The 18,969-nt window shown below is 41.7% G+C and overlaps 2 protein-coding genes across 5 annotated transcripts; both read right to left on the bottom strand.

Moving 5' to 3' along the window:
* Positions 1–848: 848 nt before the first annotated feature.
* On the bottom strand, positions 849–3,098 carry noxred1 (NADP-dependent oxidoreductase domain containing 1). 3 transcript variants are annotated; one of them, XM_044166140.1, is made up of 6 exons: positions 2,835–3,098; positions 2,538–2,713; positions 2,080–2,260; positions 1,841–2,007; positions 1,479–1,677; positions 849–1,278 (listed from the first exon to the last, which is right to left on the bottom strand). In XM_044166140.1, the coding sequence occupies exons 1-6, from the start codon at positions 2,990–2,992 to the stop codon at positions 1,134–1,136; spliced, it is 1,026 nt and encodes a 341-aa protein (XP_044022075.1). In that variant the 5' UTR covers positions 2,993–3,098; the 3' UTR covers positions 849–1,133. The 3 variants fall into 3 exon arrangements, with proteins under 3 accessions (XP_044022075.1, XP_044022076.1, XP_044022074.1); XM_044166141.1 differs by having other exon boundaries at positions 1,841–1,995; positions 2,835–3,097; XM_044166139.1 differs by having other exon boundaries at positions 1,841–2,260.
* Positions 3,099–3,364: 266 nt separating this feature from the next.
* atg2b (autophagy related 2B) lies at positions 3,365–18,915 on the bottom strand. Of its 2 annotated transcripts, none has more exons than XM_044223931.1 (43): positions 18,782–18,915; positions 17,688–18,100; positions 17,413–17,575; positions 17,092–17,244; positions 16,897–16,999; positions 16,415–16,577; positions 16,145–16,324; positions 15,925–16,021; positions 15,641–15,805; positions 15,349–15,500; positions 14,988–15,099; positions 14,449–14,692; positions 14,187–14,349; positions 13,950–14,042; positions 13,649–13,837; positions 13,241–13,514; positions 13,033–13,141; positions 12,753–12,954; positions 11,501–11,643; positions 10,988–11,145; positions 10,695–10,870; positions 10,435–10,585; positions 10,067–10,269; positions 9,262–9,342; positions 9,005–9,111; positions 8,821–8,913; positions 8,645–8,715; positions 8,478–8,554; positions 8,193–8,363; positions 7,972–8,104; positions 7,679–7,878; positions 7,348–7,577; positions 7,134–7,251; positions 6,825–7,016; positions 6,637–6,738; positions 6,458–6,536; positions 6,159–6,369; positions 6,001–6,070; positions 5,834–5,916; positions 5,524–5,645; positions 4,976–5,130; positions 4,726–4,875; positions 3,365–4,632 (listed from the first exon to the last, which is right to left on the bottom strand). In XM_044223931.1, exons 2-43 carry the CDS (start codon positions 17,847–17,849, stop codon positions 4,402–4,404), a joined length of 6,231 nt encoding a protein of 2,076 aa, XP_044079866.1. In that variant the 5' UTR covers positions 17,850–18,100; positions 18,782–18,915; the 3' UTR covers positions 3,365–4,401. The 2 variants fall into 2 exon arrangements, with proteins under 2 accessions (XP_044079866.1, XP_044079867.1); XM_044223932.1 differs by lacking the exon at positions 18,782–18,915 and adding an exon at positions 18,711–18,778.
* Positions 18,916–18,969: the final 54 nt, after the last annotated feature.

The raw sequence follows: 18,969 nt of genomic DNA, 5'->3' as shown, positions 1-18,969 counted from the left end.
AAAACAAACAGGGAACCAATGTAAAGAGGCTAAAACAGGTGTGATGTGGTCGTACTTCTTGGTCCTGGTTAACAGCCTAGCAGCTGAGTTTTGTACAGTCTGCAGTCGTGTCAAAGTTTTTTGATTACGTTTTGATTTTCGACATCCAGTTTTTTATGTCAGACAGGCAGTCCTGCAGAGAACTCAGCGTACAAAGGTCAGTGGGCTTGACAGGGAGGTACAACTGAGCGTCATCCGCATAACAATGAAAAGAAATACCATGTCTGCGGATGACATCACCCAAGGGAAGCATGTATAAGGAGAACAGTATTGGTCCCAGAACTGAACCTTGAGGCACACCGTACTTGATGTGGGAGAAGGATGACATGAAGTGCTGACACAGAATTTCCTATTGGACAGATGAGAATAAGTCTAGTGCAGTGCCAGATACGCCCACCCAGTGCCTCAGTCTATCTAAAAGAATGCCATGATCAATTGTGTCAAAGGCAGCACTCAAGTCCAGCAGCACAAGAATTGACGCATGCCTGCGTCTGCATTCATTAAAAGGTCATTAGTGCCTTTGAGAAGGGCTGTCTCAGTGCTGTGGGGCTGACGAAAACCAGATTGGAACTTTTCAAATGTACTATTAAGAACACATTAATAGCTCAACGTTGCAGCTATGAATTTTAAAACAATGTCCAAATGCTGAGTCATAAGAAGAGAGCCACATTCTTATATTTTTGTCTTCGTATGAATGTTTTTTTTAAATTTTGTTGTCCTCTTCTTTCTTCTTGATTTGTGAATATTTGGAAGTGCATTTTATTGTGGTGGTAGCAACATTCCTGCAATGGAAATATTGTACACGTGTGTTTTCATGAACATTTTTAATTAATTAATTGGCAATATATTGCAGAAGATACCGATTATTGCTGCTCCCCCCCAACATATTTACCATACAGATTATGTATGACAAACCAAAATATTAAAAACACAATATCTTCAGGTATCACAAAATACACTGTTGAGTCCTATATATTCAAATGTAACCTTGCACATATTACATTATAATTTTCAAAACTCAATGTGCAACATAAGGAACACAACCTTTAATTTTACATCTGTAGTGGATATACAGTTGAGTTTTACATTAGAGTCTAACTTTCTAATTTTGCTGGTGTCTCTACCAGTGATTTGTATGCTGCAAAGATGCACTGTTGCATTGATTTGCTGCTTGATAGAAAGCACAGCAGCGGTGTCTCCTTGGTCTGGGCATCAGTGAGAGAAATCCAGGGAAAAGGCCTTTGTGGGGGGAAAAAAAGTTGAAACATAACATTTTAAACAAGTGCTTTGTTTCTTTTTCTTATTTTTTTCAACACTGCACTACAATGAAAAGTAACTGCTTGATCCATGGGTGGAATTTACATTTTATTCTCTGGACATGACTAAGTTAAACATGACAGAAATATATCTATTCTTGAACTATACAGTGTTGTACTCACTCCTCTGTAAGAAGGAAAGATGCATAAGATGCACTGATGAAACTCTGTGCATTTAATTCCACAGTGTGTGGCCGTTTCTCTTTAAGGACGCTGTTGATCAGAGAGAGAGCATCAGTGGATCCCAGAGCAGCAGAGGTGCAGATATTTAGCAGGCTGTACAACACTGCACACACCCAGTTCAGACCCAGAGAAATGCCACCTAAATATACAGGAATACAACTTAAATAACATAAATAATGTCAAATCAAGGGTGAAGCCTCGCTGCACCACATTGCTTTCGCTTACATCTTATATAACATGACAAGATCAAATGCAAGCTCTGAGAAAGAAGTGGAAGTCTGAAATAATGAAACCTGACATACCGCTCATTGTAAGAGGACACGATGCCTCAATCAGCAAAGGATCCGTCAAAGCAGTGGTCAGATGAGTGCAGGACAGCCACACATCTGCAGCGTCACAAGCGACAAAGTCATACTGTGGTTTGAGAATGAAGTCGTGTCCAAGAAGCTGCGCCAATCTGGAATGAAAGCTCAAAAGAGAGGGATTTGGTGACTGGAAATCAGCAAACAACAATGCTGTGTGTGTATGAGTGTGGTGGTACCTGGTGACGCGCACAACAGAGGTGAAGCTGTACACAAGGCAACGCTTTGACAGGTGAGAGCGGAGATCAGCACAGACTTTGGGGAGGTGAGAGGGCAGACAGCAGAGGAACAGGATGTCTGCCCACGCTGCCAGTCTGCGATTGTCGAAGAAACATTCAACGCCTGTCTGGATGAATTCCACTGAAATAAGGAAGCAACAAGGGAAACACAAGCACAGGATCTTGAGTATATGACTTTTTCAGTATACAAGGAAGTAAGCTCAAGGTACAATTTAGTTAAATCAACTCACGTTTAATCATTAATGTATCAATATCAAGACCCTTATAAACATCAAGCCAACACTATTAGGCCCATACACTGGCTGGTTTAGTGAGTTTCACTGCATCAGAACAGCTATTTCACTTTGATTTGGACTTTTGAGTTCCTTTACGTTAAGTGTCTCATTTTGTCAGTGTACCTGCAGATTCTGGTCTTCTACTGGATATCTTAATGTGTGATGGTTTGATGCCAGACTTTTCAAGGAGGGAGAGCAGCAACTGTTTCCCCATGTGACCCAACCCAAGTATCCCAACGCAGAGTTCGCTGTCTTCTCCTGATGAGTCTCTGTTTGCAGTGTGACTTTTGATGATACATCTAAATGTAAATGTGCACCAATCAGAACGACTTAAAACAGTACCAAAGAGTATGCTAAAAGTGAATGTCAAGTTCATCCTGTGTGTCACAAACACTTTAAATAGACCTACAGATAAATTACCTCAGTGAGTGGACGAGTTTACACAGGAAAACTGCGTGCGCGCACCCGCAAAATGTCAGTCCAGCCGAACGTGCACGAAGGTAAAGTAACTCTTTCTCATCTTCAGTCAGTCCAGTCTCAAAAGAAAAACTGCTCAAATCAGCAACTACGTCCACCATCGCCAAAAGTTTCCACAGAGGTAAGATTAGCAGAAAGTGGACACTGACAAGTTTTACAACATAGTAAAAATTGGCCTCGCCCTCCTGTTTCCATGGCAAAACGACAACTTCCGATTTAACGTTTACATATTTCAAAATAAAATTCTTCGCGTCAAACGCTGCGAATCAAAATAAAAAAAATTTAGAGCAAAAGTATTTGTTAAATTATTTATGTATTTATACATATTATCCATCTATGACAACTTGAATTTAAAAGAAAACTCCCATTTCAGATCTAAGGCTGTGGATGCAACTGTACAGAAATATATGAATGCTTACAGGTCCATTACATTCAGTTATGAAAAGTAGAAACCACACCCAGCCACACTCTGGTGGATTTAACCGTTTTTATTTCTCTTTCATGCTTTTAATACAAATTCTCCAATCACCTGTACACTTATGTACAAGAAATATTATTCTGTCCACATCATAAACAAGAAAATGGGCAAATCAAATGTCTGCAACACGTCACGCCAAATATCAATATTCAAACATACACTTAAAAAATTAAATTGTGCAGGATATTAAGACTTTGCCTCAAGATTCTGAGTAGATACAGTTTCTTGTACAAGTTCGTGTGAACAATTTGAAAATGTGAGCAGCAGACTGACAGAATAAAACATTTGAAACTTTAAATTTCAAAAGCAGCTTTTCAGAACAGCAGCTTTTGCAAAAATTACACAACATTGATCACAACTCAAAATTAAATTAATCTAATCTTCCCATCTGTCATTCATTTGAGAAAATAACCTTTCAAGTCACTTAAAAGTGCTGATTACAGAACTTTACACAGCTGTAACACGTTCAGTTTCTACACTTGTTCTTATATTTGCATGACATGTTACACATTAGCAATATTTACAGTAAATAACAAGGCCCACATACAGTGCATGTTATATAAATTAAGGTTCATTACACCTATACCATAATAGTGTTTGTTAACACCAACTAGGATAAGAGAATGAAGCGCACAACTTGTAAACAGAGCTGTTTGAGAATGAAGCCAATGTTTGTGCCTCATGAGACAACAGCCTATTGCTTTACTGTTATGATTTTATATCTATAATGCCAACAGAACATAATCCACATAAAGACAAAATGTGGCTCACTCTTCATACATCCCTTTGATTAAACGCACAGTTGGACAATGCTATTAACCATGAAGGCACTGTGAGGGAACTGGTAAGCTCACAAGCTGAATCACAGTAGCTCAAATTGCCACGAGATGAACAGTATCTTATTTACACCAGGGCTGTATATACATCTATGAGATGTTCCTCTTCAAAAATCCTCAGATAAAAGTTTCCAATGCATTTACTAGCTATTGCTTCTGCACAGTCATGCTTTCAGGTACCATATGGCAATAAGAATTACTCCTCGCCCTGCCTCCATTTCTGAGACTCCTCCTGGCGTGCATCAGGGTGAATCTGGTTCCTCATCCCACCCAAGACATTGGAGGTGGCTTCAGTGGCCATAATGAGTGGCTTGACCACTGCTGGTGGCAGCTGGCGGAGAACTCCACCCACTGCACCCGTCATCCCACGCTGCTCGTGCTCCCGGGTGGCTGTGTCATAGATGGTCAGTGCTGTGTCTGTGATCCCCTGTGGATGGAAACACCATAAAATCCTCATTAAAAACAGAGTTTCTTTCCATTAATGTCATTGAAGTGAAAATATAGAATATATTTTTTTTACCTCTTTTACCACAGTATAGGCTTTGGCTACACCTTCTCTCAGGTCAACAGGCTGATGAGCCAGTCCGTAATGGGAGAACCGTTTCATCCTCTTTGTGTCTCTCTCATCAGGCACTGGAGACACCATGTCATAGGCCGTCTCAGCTGCTGCCTAGAAATGACACACACAGCAGTAGTATTTGTCTGATGCCTCATGAAGGCATTAGTAGCGAATAAAGACTTTTTAGTGGACACTGGAAAGAGGAGTTTACCTGGATGGTCCGCACCATCCTGTTGGTAAGCTCCAGAGCAGCCATAGCAGTAGAAGTTCCAAAGGAAGCAGTGCCACGCTGAAACCCACGCACTATCCGACCATCTTTCCTGTACTGCTCGATTGGGAGCCAAACCAAGTCCCTGAATCCCTGAACTGAACAGAACATTCATCTTAAAACAGGGGAATATATTACCTGAGAGATACACCTGAATCTGTAAGCTCACACACTGTAAATGACTTACACAGCAGTTTATTAATGAAATGATGAATTCAATGTTGGCATAGTTTCAAAGACATTGATTAAACCTGGTACTACACTTTTAGCAACAAAAATATTCGGAAACACTTAAAATCAGGTGCAGTTATGGCTTACAATGGGGACTGAGAAGAAATAATGATAATATACTTACAGTAACACAAAGTCAAGCAGTAGAAGCTCTCGCTCCTTATACCACTCGTTTAACTTTTTGTTTTTATGACAACCATTAAAGCACATTTAAGTTTGTCTGATAACACCAAAAAGACTGGGTTCAGAGCTGTACTCACCTAGTTGTACCAGAGAGTGAATAGGTCCCACACCACCCAGTAGTCCTGGAAGCTGGTTCTTCTTTATGTCATTTAGCCACTCATTTATTGCATAGGAAAACAGCTTATCCACACCTAATAATCTGAAATACAGACAAGTATTAGTGTCCAGGGAAAGATTATTGTTTCTCTGTGAATAGGGAATTAGACACTTGATACGAACACATCATGTACTGTGGTGTTTAAAAGAAATATGCTCTTTTACTGGCTGAATCCAAGATATCAAATAAACAACACAGTCTCATATGATATATTACTGAGACAAACATACCCTTGTCTGTAGCACAAGCGCCTCAGTTTCAGCTCCGAACAATTAAGCTGTGTCAACCCGATAATGATCCCTGCAAATGTTCCCTGGAACAGAGCAGTCATACAATCATTCATCCAGAACAAATACAATAATGTGGAATTAATACATAGCCCTCTTAGACCATGTACCTGCTCCATTGAAACGTGTTTCCCATGGTAATCCAAGCGAATGGGAACCTCAGAGGTAAATCGAAACTCCCTGAAAAGAAAACGTTACCAAACACAGACAAGCAATTAAATTATTTCTTCAAAGGAGTTTCATCATTGTTTAATTATTTAACACTGACCTAAAGAAGATGGGTTGATCTGTGAAGGAAGGAGCAGAGGCTTCATTATCATTCACTTCCTCCCTGCCAGATGTGGAGAAACCATTGTGGCTCAAACGTCTCTGAGCAGGCACTGAGATGATTGGCGCCGGATCTTGGATGCTGCCAGCGTGCTTGGAGAAGCTGCAGGAGATCTCTGGGGCAGCCACTTTTTTTGTGGAAACACAGACAGCTGCAGAACAAAATATTATTAGGAGCCAGCATTTGAAAGTGAGGGTTTTGTTAAATGATGTTAAGCACTTTTGAATAATGAATTTTACCTTCTTGAGCAGGCGGTGAGAAAAACTCAACTTCAGTAGCTAGACTCGCAAAAAAGTCCTTCAAGAAGAACAGTGCATCCTTCAAACAAACAAAAAACAAGGTTGTCATTTAAAAAATGTTACTGAGGATGCTGATACATATCTACGATACACACATAAAAATCATCTGCATCTTTTACCTGATCAATATTTAGGCGAAGAGGCATCAGGGAAACACGCAAACAGCACTCCTGGGGAGCCTGGCCTGACTCAGGACACATGTGCAGTGCCTTAACTGTCAACTAAGATCAAAAGCACACAAGAAGTTACACCAGGTCAAGACTTGATTGGGTTGACTGGGGTAATGTCAGTGTGTTGCCTTCCTCACCATGTTAGAATGGGCTTTCCGGGGCATTTCCTTGCTAGAATACAAATAGAGGAACTTGTTCATCTGTGAGGTAGCCAGTCTGTCTCGTATCTCCAAGTCCTGCACAATAAACACCTGCCGGGAGACTGGCTGATCCATTGCTGGCCCAGAAGCCACCTGGGCCTGTGGGTATACCTCATGCTGAAATCGCACCTAGGGAAAAGGTAAAAGAAAAGCTGGTAAAAGAGGAAGAAACGACCTAGGCCATTCATGTGATCTGTATGAGATTACCATAATAAAACATTCATTCCAGGCGAAGATGAACTTTACCTTGCTGAGCTGTATCTCCATCAGGACGTCAGGGTTCCTTCCTCTTCCACCTCCTGCCCGTCCTGAAGCCTTGGCCTGTCTGACAGGAGTTTGAGAGGGGGAGCTATGGGGTGTAGACCTACAAGGTGGAGAAAATGCTAAAAAAATAAACAAGTTGTTTCCCTTTGAGCGCAATCAAAACAGTGTGTGCACAGTTACATAGTTAATGGCTCACCCCCGGCTTCTAGCAGGAGAGGCTGTGAAAGTTGCATTCCCAAAGTCTTTCCCACCATAGAGGTGCCAGATGACAGAGATCTCCTTGATGAGGTAGCGCACCTCTGGGATGGGAAAGTTCATGGCTCCGCGGCTGGAATCACTCCCATCTAGAGGCTGACTGAAGTGATCATCTTTGATTTCCACAGGGTCTGAGGTAAGCTGCTTTACCACTGGCTCCTGATCAATATCCTGAAACACATATACATACAGTATTGCTTACAGTGAGCCAACACAGATTTTCCAGTCTCTCTGTTATGTAGCCGTAACTGTGTGAATGAGTATAACCTGACCTCTCCTCTGGAACCTGGTGTCTCCAGAATACAAAAGTCATCTGTCTCTTGAGTCAGGGTAGGGACAGGAGTGATGAGAGGAGAGTGAAGCATGGGGTAAGTGGGGCTTGAATCTTGGTTAAAATTCCCACTCTCATCCGGGAACAAAAACAGGTCTGAGCGAGGGGGGTCATGGTCTTGATTCCGCTCCTCATGTGCACCTATAGATGTGTGAAAAAGTAGTAAATCTACTTAAATAACGGTAAATCATTCATGGAGCTAAATGTTTCATTTTTCCTAAACAGAGTCTTCACCATTCTGCTGCAGCCCTGGTGCATGCTGCCCATCAGTCTCCTCCATAGCTTCACTCATCAGATCCTGCAACATCTGCTGCTCAGTCTCAGCGAGCAATGGGGTCTGAGATGTGGGCCGGCTAGGAAACTCCACCTGTCCAGAAATACACTCAAACTAAGCATGTATGACCAGTAGAGGTTTTAAATCCTATTTGGCTTGTGTTGGTGTCACTGCTGCTGACCTTGGTTCTTTGTGAAGTGCTGCTGAGCTTGGCCTCTGGTTCTGCAGGGGGCAGTAAGTCTCCATAGCTGGCTACATACTGGATAAGGTTCATGAGGGCGGCACAGGAGTCCGAACACGTTCTGATGTGAATGACATCACTGGAACAGCGCAGCTCAAATCTGGGCTCTGACTATCACCCAAGAGACCCAAGTGAAAAATTATGTAAAAATGTTTCAACCTTGTTTTTTTGAGAAAAGGTTTAAAACATTAATGTAATTTAGAGGCAGATAACTTCTAATCTTACCAACTTTCCATCCACTCCAGGTTTGACAGCTGTAATCCTCAACTCCAATGTTCCCATGTCTACCACTTGGACATAGTCTGTGATATAAACCAAAAGCAAACATTGGTCAAAGCTGCATTGAAACATTTCAAGATGTCTCTTCAAAATCATCACTGAAGTCCACTTACCACGCGCTAGATTGACAGAGACGGCATTACTCTTGTCTGAGAGGAACAAAGCCGCTTCGTCCAAAATGATCCTGTGCACAACATGTTATACTCAGCAAAGACAACTTTTCTATAACTCAGTTGCAATTACATCTCTCACTTTTGTATTAGCGACTAAACCAGTAGCCCTTTCATACCTGAGTGTTGAGGAAGAGAGGTCTAAAGAGACACTGCTGGAGATGCTGAAAGTCTCTACAATCAACAGTGATCTGAGTGGCAGGTAAAGAGGTCTGTCAAGAGAAGAACAAATGCCACATTTTGAATACACTCACAGACAACAAATAACTCATTATGTAGTGGGAGGTCTGAGGTCTGCTTTACCTGTAGTCTAGAGAGCAGCTCCATAGGTGTAAATGTAGGGTGGTGACAGAAGTAGGAGGGGCGTAACCCAACACAGGCTCATCGGAAACATTCAGAAAGTCAACAATCTGTTGCACATAAATTGGCAACAAGATTACAAATGTGTGATTTTATTGCATTGTATTTCCTTCGAATGCTCTCTGAACATTTATGAAAAGGCAAAAGAATAAAAGAGGTTTTGTAAGAGTTAGTGAAGTGGTAGCTCCATCTTGGCCTACCTGGTCATACCAGCCCAGGCTGGGAGGGACTACTCTGTGTTGGAGTGTGGCTCCTCTCACTCCAACAGCAACCAGAAATTCCTGCATAAAAAAGGCACCAAAGTGAACAGAAAACAAAAAGCAAGCTGACTGATATACTTTGAACACCAGTTCTATCAAATACAGGAAACACTTGACTGAATGTGGTATTACATAAAGTCTGTGTTAAAACAGATGCTACTGCACGGGCGTGGTTTCAGGAATAATTCAAATATAAACATACAATCATGCCTGGTGTTTCCCAGCGAAAAATGTTGACTCAGCTGCCCATAATTTGACTACTAAGGCATGGGTGTGAGAACTCAATGGGACTCACTTATAAAACATGGGTATTTCCCATGCCCTTACATGGCAAGGTCAGGGTTTGGGTTGGAGAGTAGATCAAGAAAAATCATTCAGTTTGACAACAGCCCCATCTACAGGGCAAATGTGGTCATGAAAGGGTCTGTTGAGGTCAAGAGTCCACAAAACGCAGTATACCAAGACTGTCTTAGTCAATAGATCTCAAACTAATGGATCCTTATGGGAAATATTGAATCTGTCTATGAGACAACAATTTTAACCTCTATCTAACACACTAAACCACTGGTTCCTAACTTGGGGTTAGAATCCCTCCAAGGGATGTACAAGGTATGTCTAAGGGGTCGCAAGTTGATTAAGATATGGGGAAACTGCCACAACTCACTGATCTATGCAACATGGGAAGCTGGGGTTGCAAGTAGACGTTGCTTCATTTTGTTACCAGTCAGTGATTTTAGTACTCTACCTTGACATTGCGTTCTGCATTCTGTGATGAGATTTTGACAGCGACAGACACCATGCTGCGGGCCTCCAAACCAATACCCTCTGAGGGAGTTGAGGATCTCTCAGGAGATGTCTCTGATTGGTAGATGGTTGGCTCTAACCAGTGGGGATGTGTCCTACATGGCAACTTGATGTCTGTGACAGAGGCGCCTCCCTCCACAAGTCCTGAGCAGGTTAACAGAGTAAGACATCAATGAAAGAGGCATCAGTACATGAATGACATAACAACAGTGATGTAGACACAGCATAGTTGTACAGTAGTACTCTACTACACAACAGCACTTACACACAACAGCATAGGAGTAAAGTTAATATGTGCATTTGGTTTACCTTGATGATACATGCAAATATTACTGGTGTGGAAGCAGATGTAGTGTTGGTCTTTATAGCCTTCGTACTGTGTCACACTGAACAGCACAGCATTTTTCACCTCCAGCCAGAACTCGCCATGTTTGTTTTTTAGTACAGTTTTATCCTCCTTCTGAAAAAAAGATGGACACTCAATCCCACTATCCATAAAGCAAGATATTAGGATTGTCTGAATAAAACTGTGAGAATAGTAAGTGATACCAAAAAGGATGTGAGTTTACCTTAGTGTTAGTTTGAAGAGCCAGCAGGCCGTGATTGACGCTGAGGATGACAGAGAACAGGCTCTGGGAGGTCTTGCTATGAGCTTTGGGCTTTTTCTTCTTGCGAGACCTGAGGCCCAGGTCAGATGCAGGAGAGTAATAGTGCATGGTCTCCTCCTCTGACCCACTGGTCTCATCTGGAAGCACAACACAAAGCATGTTTATGAAGTTTAAACATGACTTCACATTAGACATTTCTACTAAAATTATCTGACCCAATGAAAATTCAATGGAAATGTTTTTTGTCATCTCACCCTCGGGACCAGTAGAGCGGAACTGGTTGAAGCTGTCCTTGGAGTAAGTGTTGATCAACTGACTGGCGACAGAGAGTCCAACTCCATATGGCATGTTTTCCACCGTCTCCACTGGAGATGGAGCAGTGGGCTCCCACAGCAGCAGGTCATTGTTTATCCTAAAATATTGAGAATATACATTTTATGTATGGAACAAGGTAGGGGTTAAGTATCTTATTAAAGGAGTCTTCCATGGGTATGACCACAGTCCACTCATTTCAACATTTTATCTGGCTGAAAACAAGACCTGTCTCAACGGATGTATTCCAACATTCAAATATGGAAACTAAGTGCTACAAAAACCTTTCATCAACTAATTCTCTGTAGATTTTCAGCTACTACAAAACACTTTTACACATGTGAAAAGGTTTCAGAAGTTAATTGCTTTACTGGCCTACTGTATAACTCAAATTTTAACAAAGTTCATTTTTATGACAAATCTTAAAAGATAATCTTATATTACAAATTCTGTACCTGTTGTGTAGTTTTTCATAAAATGCCTTGCTGGGGAGTACTAATTGCACATTGGGGAAACACAACTCAAGGATGAAGCGAGAGTTGTTCATGGTTTTTTCCTGGAACTCGGTCATCTCAGCGACATCACCAGGAATGACCATCTGGAATTAAAAAAAGAAAAAATATTTTATAAACAATGGGTTCATCACCACCTGCTCTGTCAACAGGTTAGGCATGCAAAGCAGTGCTCATGTTGCTGTTTGCATAACGATGCATCTGCCATACATTTTAATACATCAAGCAGAGCACATACCCACTCCTGAATGCAAATGTATCAACCTGCACTAGATCAATGCCATCATCAAAACTGCAACAACAAATCTTCAACTAAGCAAATTTAAAAAAGGAACTTTTTCAAATATTGGTGCAACATTTCTTATAGTGTAATTAAAGGTGGATGTCATGTGGTGGAAACTCATATATAATAGTTAATACTTATGTTTTATGTTCAGAATATCGTTATAATATCACCTTAAATCAAGTGCAATGATATTTTTGAATCTGTGTGACACAGCATAGTGATGATCCATACACCTCGACCCAGAAAATTGTGCCCCAGGATTTGTTTGATGAAGACAAACAAACATCAGAGTTGCTATTCCAAAGTCTAGACTTAAACAATCAGTGCTTGTGCTTTTAATTTGAATATGACAAATGGAGTAAATCAGACCACGCCGTGACATCCAATAGATTGATAGTCCAAAAGGAGGTGTATGATTGAGACCTGCGGTAACAGGTACGTGAGGTTCCATACCTCTTTTATGTATAAATATTGAATTGTATGCTTGTCTAACTTAAGTTGCTTTGCAAACCGATTCAGGCCATTATAGATTTCAAATCAATAAAGGTTTTTTAAAACTTTGATGACATTGCCTCCAAACTGTTGATTTCAACCACAATCAAATGAGTGTTTTCCTAATATCAAGCATATCCATAAATAGATAATATGTGCTATTAATGCGACTGGTCCAAATGGGGTAAATTCTGAGTTGTATAAAGAGTGCAGACTTAGATAAATGAATCAGTTAGTATTTATATACCTGGATAATTTCTAAACCAGTACATTTAGCAGTTACTTTAGGCTCCAGTGCACTTACTTAGTGTTTTAGAGAAAAATGCTGCATTTTAACACTAAGAAATGTAATAATATATACAGCAGTTGGTTGTATATTACATTTTTGATAAATGTGGCTCTCTAGCCACGACCTACCTCTTCATTCTCATACATAACCCTTCGTGAAGAAAAGGGTGATGGCTCTGGTTTCCCAAAGTCACACACATCCTTTAGTGAATGGGCAGCCCCGTCCTCCTCTTCCTCTTCAAGGGAATGGTCCTCAGCCCCCTCGTCATCTTCAGCCGTCACCCGCTCAAGGATTGAATGGACTGCAGTGGGGTTCATCTTTAGCACGACCCTGCTCAGAGAGATTTAATATCACTGAGAGTTGCCCCTAAAAAGACAGATCAGTTTGAGGTTGGTAAGATAAACTTACCTCGGCCAATCAAATTTTACACTTTCAGATGATGTCATGTCTCCATCCATGGTGTGGGACACTCTGAGGAACCGGGCGGCTGGTTGATCCGGCTCCTGCTGAAACTTTCCTGTGTAAAGCAAAAAAATAAAAAGCAGTTAAAGATAAATTCCTAAGTTTAAAAAACATCTTCAGAGGGAAGTTCTAGATATTTTTTTAGATGACATACCAACAAGCTCCCTGAACGTGAGCTCCATTTTGGTTTGTTCAGGAGAGCTGCCACCCATAAACTCTGTTTTCACTTCCAGGTCTTCAAGCTCCAGGTAGAGTACTTCCTTCTGCAAAGACTTCTTGAACCAAGGGCCCCTCTCCTGATCTGAGCGCAGGTCAGGGATGGGGAAGCGGATTGCAAGGCCCAGCACTGGGGCATTGACAGTCAGGGATACATGACAGTTGGTGGGAGTATGGCTGTCATCAAGGAAAACCTCTGTAAAGGCCTTGTGCTGTGAAATGAGTTTAATGAGACAAAGAATTAGATAATATACTGTATATGTTGTAGAGCCTATAAATATGCAACTGCTTTACCTTTTTAATCTAAGTTTAAATCTTCAATTAATAGTTCTTGGGACGCCCTTACCAAGCTGACATGTTTATTATAGGATGTGTACAAGTGGGAGGCCATCAACTCTGTGGTGGCAAGCTTCTGAGGTTGTAGTAATGAGTTGAGACGGTCTACAATGCTGATGTCCAGCTCAGAGCGCACAGGGCCCAACTCCACCTGGATCTCAGCTTTCCTGGGAATGGTGCTGAGGCGAACCTGGCCACCCTGCACAGAGAACCAAAGGGTTGACTGAGTAGAAGCCGACAATGACAGATAATATGTTTAAGCGTTGAGTGATAGTGCTGTGGTTTCATATTGGACTAATAAATGCTGTTACCTGAGGGCCTCTGCGCTCAGCCTGTTTGTAAAGCAGGTGAAGGCAGGTGGTAAGCGGCGCATCAGCCCTGGTTGTGGTGTCAAATGTCAGGAGCTGAGGTGTGAAGGAGAAACTAGTGAAAAACACTCTTAATGTCGTGCCAGCTGCACGTAGACGTACTGGATGTGTATGCAGTGTTTAACCAACCGAAGCTCAGTGCAGTGCAAAACATGCTTAGCTCAGGCTTGCAACTCTAACCTCAGTGTACTGAATGCCTCTTTGGGATCCACCACGGACAGCCTCAGAGGGGAACAGACACTCCAGAAACTCCATCTGGTTAAGGGAGACGTCAGTGCTAAAAGTCCGCAGGCTGGAACCCTGACAGTGCTCATAGTTTATCTTCAGGCCCTGGGCCACAAACCTGCAAATATAAGCAGAGACAAATCTGTCCTACAATATGCTCAAAAAACCACCATGTATAACCTTGCACAACAGGAATTAGTGAAAAATAAAAGTGTACCTGAGATGGTCATGGGGGCAGGCATGGTTAAACATTATCCGAGACTGAAGGAAAGCAGCTGGGGCGAGATGGCCTGGGCCCACCATGCTGAAGAAGTGTGCAGCGATAGGGCCGAGGGGACTGGGAGCAGCATCTGGTGGTGGCAGCGGGTCGATGTGGAGCACTGAGACAGCCAGGCTACTCAGTGTCAACCTTAACACCAGCTCTGGCCTTGACTCATCACCGTGGGTTTTGGATGGATGGGCTGAAATACAACAATGTACATACAGATACTTCATTTTCACTGTGGTAAAATGATAACCATGTGCAACAGAGGGCTGAGTGTTTGTAGGTTTTCATAGAGCCAAACACTTCACCAGCTGATTTCACTGAATGTCATACCTTCAACCACAGATAAAGATATGCTGATGTATTCCTTCCTTTCAATGAAAACCTGCAAACTTTCCCTCTCTAAAGCACATGGCCACAGAGGGACTAGTATGTAATAGTTTAATGTTTATAAAGTATGTAAAAATATACTGATATATTGTGATACTTACAAATCTGTCTCAGTAATTTTTGAGGGAGTTGGGAATCCCGCGACTGGACGGGAGTTTCATTAGTCTGCTTCTCTCTTTGTTGAGGTACATCCATGTAATCATCCCACAGAGCCTTCAAACACAGAAATGATGCCAGATTATGTAAGAACAGCAGTTCATTTGGAATGATATTACCACACAAACTAAAACACCCATATTTAAAATAGTCAATTGTATACCTCCTTATTTTGTCAGTATAAAGATTAAAGTACACTGCAGTGCAATTTGCTGGGGAGTAACCAAACCGCTGAGGGCTCTTACGCTCAACTACATTAGATTTCAATGTGTCTTGATGACTGCAGTCAAAGAGGTGAAGACATACTGTTGCATTTCCAGAGGGAGATTCTCCTGGGGAAGCAGAGTAGTTGCTATTAAGTGACAAATCCAAGTCAACAGTGGGTGGTTCACCCAGAGGAGGAAGGGATGACAAGCTGTGAGACATGTCCATGTCTGCCATGGAGAAGAATACATCATCTACACCAACCACAGATGTGTTGGGGGGGGAAAAATAAAAGGAAAGGATAAAGAATGAACAAATTTCATTAGATAGATGCAACCATGACATATGATTTCTCAGAGAGGTCAGGGGTTAGAGGACGGTGTTTCAATCCAACCTCGACTAGACACAGTTCTGGTGGTCTGGCTCTCAAAGAGGTCGGGGTCTGTTCCTGGCACAGCTGTATCCTTCTTCAGACAGCGGTTCAGTTCCATATGGAGCCGATACTCATCCTCTTGCTGTATGGGTCGGCTCTTTCTGTCCTTAGCCCATTCCTGTGCACCTTCACACAAAGAATAACAAATACTCTATTCACTCTTTTTATAAATAACTCATTTGGTGACATTGTTACCCTGTTTGATCCAAATATTCTCTAGCATCTATCAACAGAGGGGTGCTCACCTCCACCTGAGAAAGCTCCACACAAGTCCAGAAGAAGATGAACTTGCCGTGGGGACAGGAGAATAATAAGCGTATCAATATGTCCAACAACATCCAGCTGAAAAGCAAAGCATGCAAATCAGCCTGGTTAATAGCAATCACCCCTAGTTCAAAATATTGAGTAAATAATCAGGAAATTTTTTTCTCTTGATATTTTGTAATTAAGAAATGGTTCATTTACCTTTGCTCCAGGCATAGCTAAGTTGTTTTTCAGAGTGAGGGATAACTCTATTTTACCACCAAGGCTCCCAACCTGCACTGGTTCAAAGGGTGTTGTAGAGGATACCGGCTCTGTGAACTGGGGATGAGGCTCACATATTATTTTGGGATTCCAGCTAGGGGAGAGCTTTGGCTCAGTTTCCTGCAAAATAAGAGATATATTTTAAGGCTTTATATAAGGCTTATACATACAACTCTTTTATGCCAAATTTAAAAGACTCGCTACACCAACCGTTGGAGTGGGTGAAGATTTACAACCAGCCCGCAACACATCTGAGAACTCATCCCAAAATATGGTGATGCCTTCCACCTGCAAGTTTTTATGTGCAAATGTGGTTGGCTGATGCACATTCACGCTTGAACTCTCTTCGCCTGTTTCATCACAGTAAACAATCCTGAAAGCAACCACAGAACACAAATAGCTTAACAATGACCTGCAGTATGACAGTGAAAACTAATACATCACATGTACTACATATTAGGGACATCTTCCATACATTTAGCTGCAGCTCTTTTTACTATTCACAAATCAATTTTATAAAATATTCAATAGTAGTTTGTTTACTTCCCGTTATCCATGTCTCTTCCTTTCTGATTGATTATAGATTTTAGATTTAATATGAAAATTGATAATGGATGATGGCTTTTAACTAGACTGTGATATTTAGAAAATTTGGGAAATTTCCTGTTGTCCCATTGACTGTCCAAACTTACTTATTGATTCGAATCTCAAGGGCGATTCCAGTTTTAGAATTTTCTGGAATGTGTTCGACTCTGAGAACAGTATCCAAAAAAGTCACTTTAACTCTTCTCAGAACTGCAAGATAGGAAATTAAAAGAAATTACTTTAAACAATATTAGGCTGGTGAACCTCTTTAAATGTTGCCTAACTGTATAGACGTAATGTACCTGTCTCTATCGTTTCTGCAAACTTCTCTAATCCCTCAAAAGGCTGGAAGCTCTCTCCCATATCGTCGGTGAGTTTCTGGCTCAGACATTCTTTGGCAAGCTGCATGCTGCTCGTCATGAAACTGGACCAGTACATGGGCTCAGTGCCAGATGCTGGAAGAACAGCCAGTGGTGACACAGTCATTTATTTTTCAGTAAAATTAGTTGTAAACTTGTTCACATGGGACAAAATAACAACACGTTTTCTCAGCCCTTTTCCATCTATCTAATTTCTTTTTCACAGATGGTTTTGTAGTGGCACACAATGCAGTCTCTCCTTACCCAGTCTTGGTCTTGGTCTGAGAACCATCTCCAAACCCTTGACCTCTAGGGCACAGTTTTCCTGCAGCAGCGCTGCCCATGGGACGGTTAGAGAAATTGTCTGGATGAACCCTGCGATTACCTCAAAAGGGGCATCTGCCGTCTCTAGGAGCTCATTGAGCGACTGAGTAACAAGAAACAATGGTGAAGCTTCTCGTAGTTCATGCAGATTCTGTGTTTAAATCAAATAAATTGATCTGCTGTATTTCCTGCCACAAAAGTAACAGTACACATACCCATTTATCCAATGGCACTTGTGCAAGTGATCCAGTGCCTTGATAGAGGTCCAAACTGAGCTGATCCAAGCTCAGCTTCTCCTGCAGAAAGTTGCCAAGGTACCGATGCAGGAGATATCTGCAGGCCCGCTTCTTGATGGACTCCGAAAATGGCCAAGGCATCTTAACTCAATAGGTTAACAGTACACAGGTAATGAAAGGGATCTTGAGGTTCTGCAGCTGGAATGCTATAGCTACTCAAAACAGCTATGAATTAATCACTGGTATTACAGTTATGTCATCCTGTCGACTTAAAGACATTGAGAAATCGTGAGCTCAAACACCCTTCATATCCCAAGAATAGGGACACTTCAGGGGATGTGTTGACACTCAGGGATATGTGTGGGAATTGGTCCGACTCCAGTTTGCTGCGCCTATGGAAAGACACACATATGGTGCCCCCTTTGTAATTTGACACTTGACACAATATGTTTACAACACAGCCGAAAACAACAAGCTCCATTAATGCGTCAGTTTAAGACAGGCAGTTTTAGCTCATGAGTAGCATTATAATATAACATCAGTGCAACATGAAATGTCCAGATAACGTTAGTGTTATTTTAAGCATACATTTATCCCCATTCTACAGCCAGTGTTAACTAGCCAAACGCACTTGTGAAATAACTGTTAGCATGCCACAGACTTGCTAGTCAATAGCTATCCTTAGCTGTGTTTACTTAAACACAGCTGTCATCGCAGTCACGAGACGGGAGCTGCGCTTTGACTGCTGGCTAGACAAAGGCATGTAATTTAGCTAACTAGCCGGCTAGCAAGTGTGAAGCTAGCGTCGTTAGCTAGCCTATGAACCACTCCTGTCGGAAGAGTGAGGCAACATTAGCATAGCCGGCTAACGTCAGGTTAAGGTTGTAACAGTACATGCTCACTATTTAGCTAACGTTAGCTTGCTAACCTAAAATGCAACATTTCTCAAGTTATCCACCCTCACATGTGAGATGTACGCTGACAAAAAAACACTATATATACCCCAGCGCGATATGCCGACATGCATGAGTAAATGAACAGAGTTGAAGATATTAGTACAGCTCTTAAATTACCTTCTGACTGAGTTGTTTACAAACACTTTCATGACTCCGCACCAACCTGCACACTACAGGGTGGGATTAGCCAATGATGTCATAACATGGCGGCACTGTGTAGTGCACGGGGCAGTTATTGGGTTAAGATTTATTTTAAGTACTTAGACACAAAGCAGATGGACTAGAAACAGGGCAGGGCGTGCGAC

Source organism: Siniperca chuatsi, linkage group LG15 (genome assembly GCF_020085105.1).
Source record: "Siniperca chuatsi isolate FFG_IHB_CAS linkage group LG15, ASM2008510v1, whole genome shotgun sequence".
Taxonomy (NCBI): domain Eukaryota; kingdom Metazoa; phylum Chordata; class Actinopteri; order Centrarchiformes; family Sinipercidae; genus Siniperca; species Siniperca chuatsi.
This window is presented reverse-complemented; position numbering and strand designations above follow the sequence as displayed.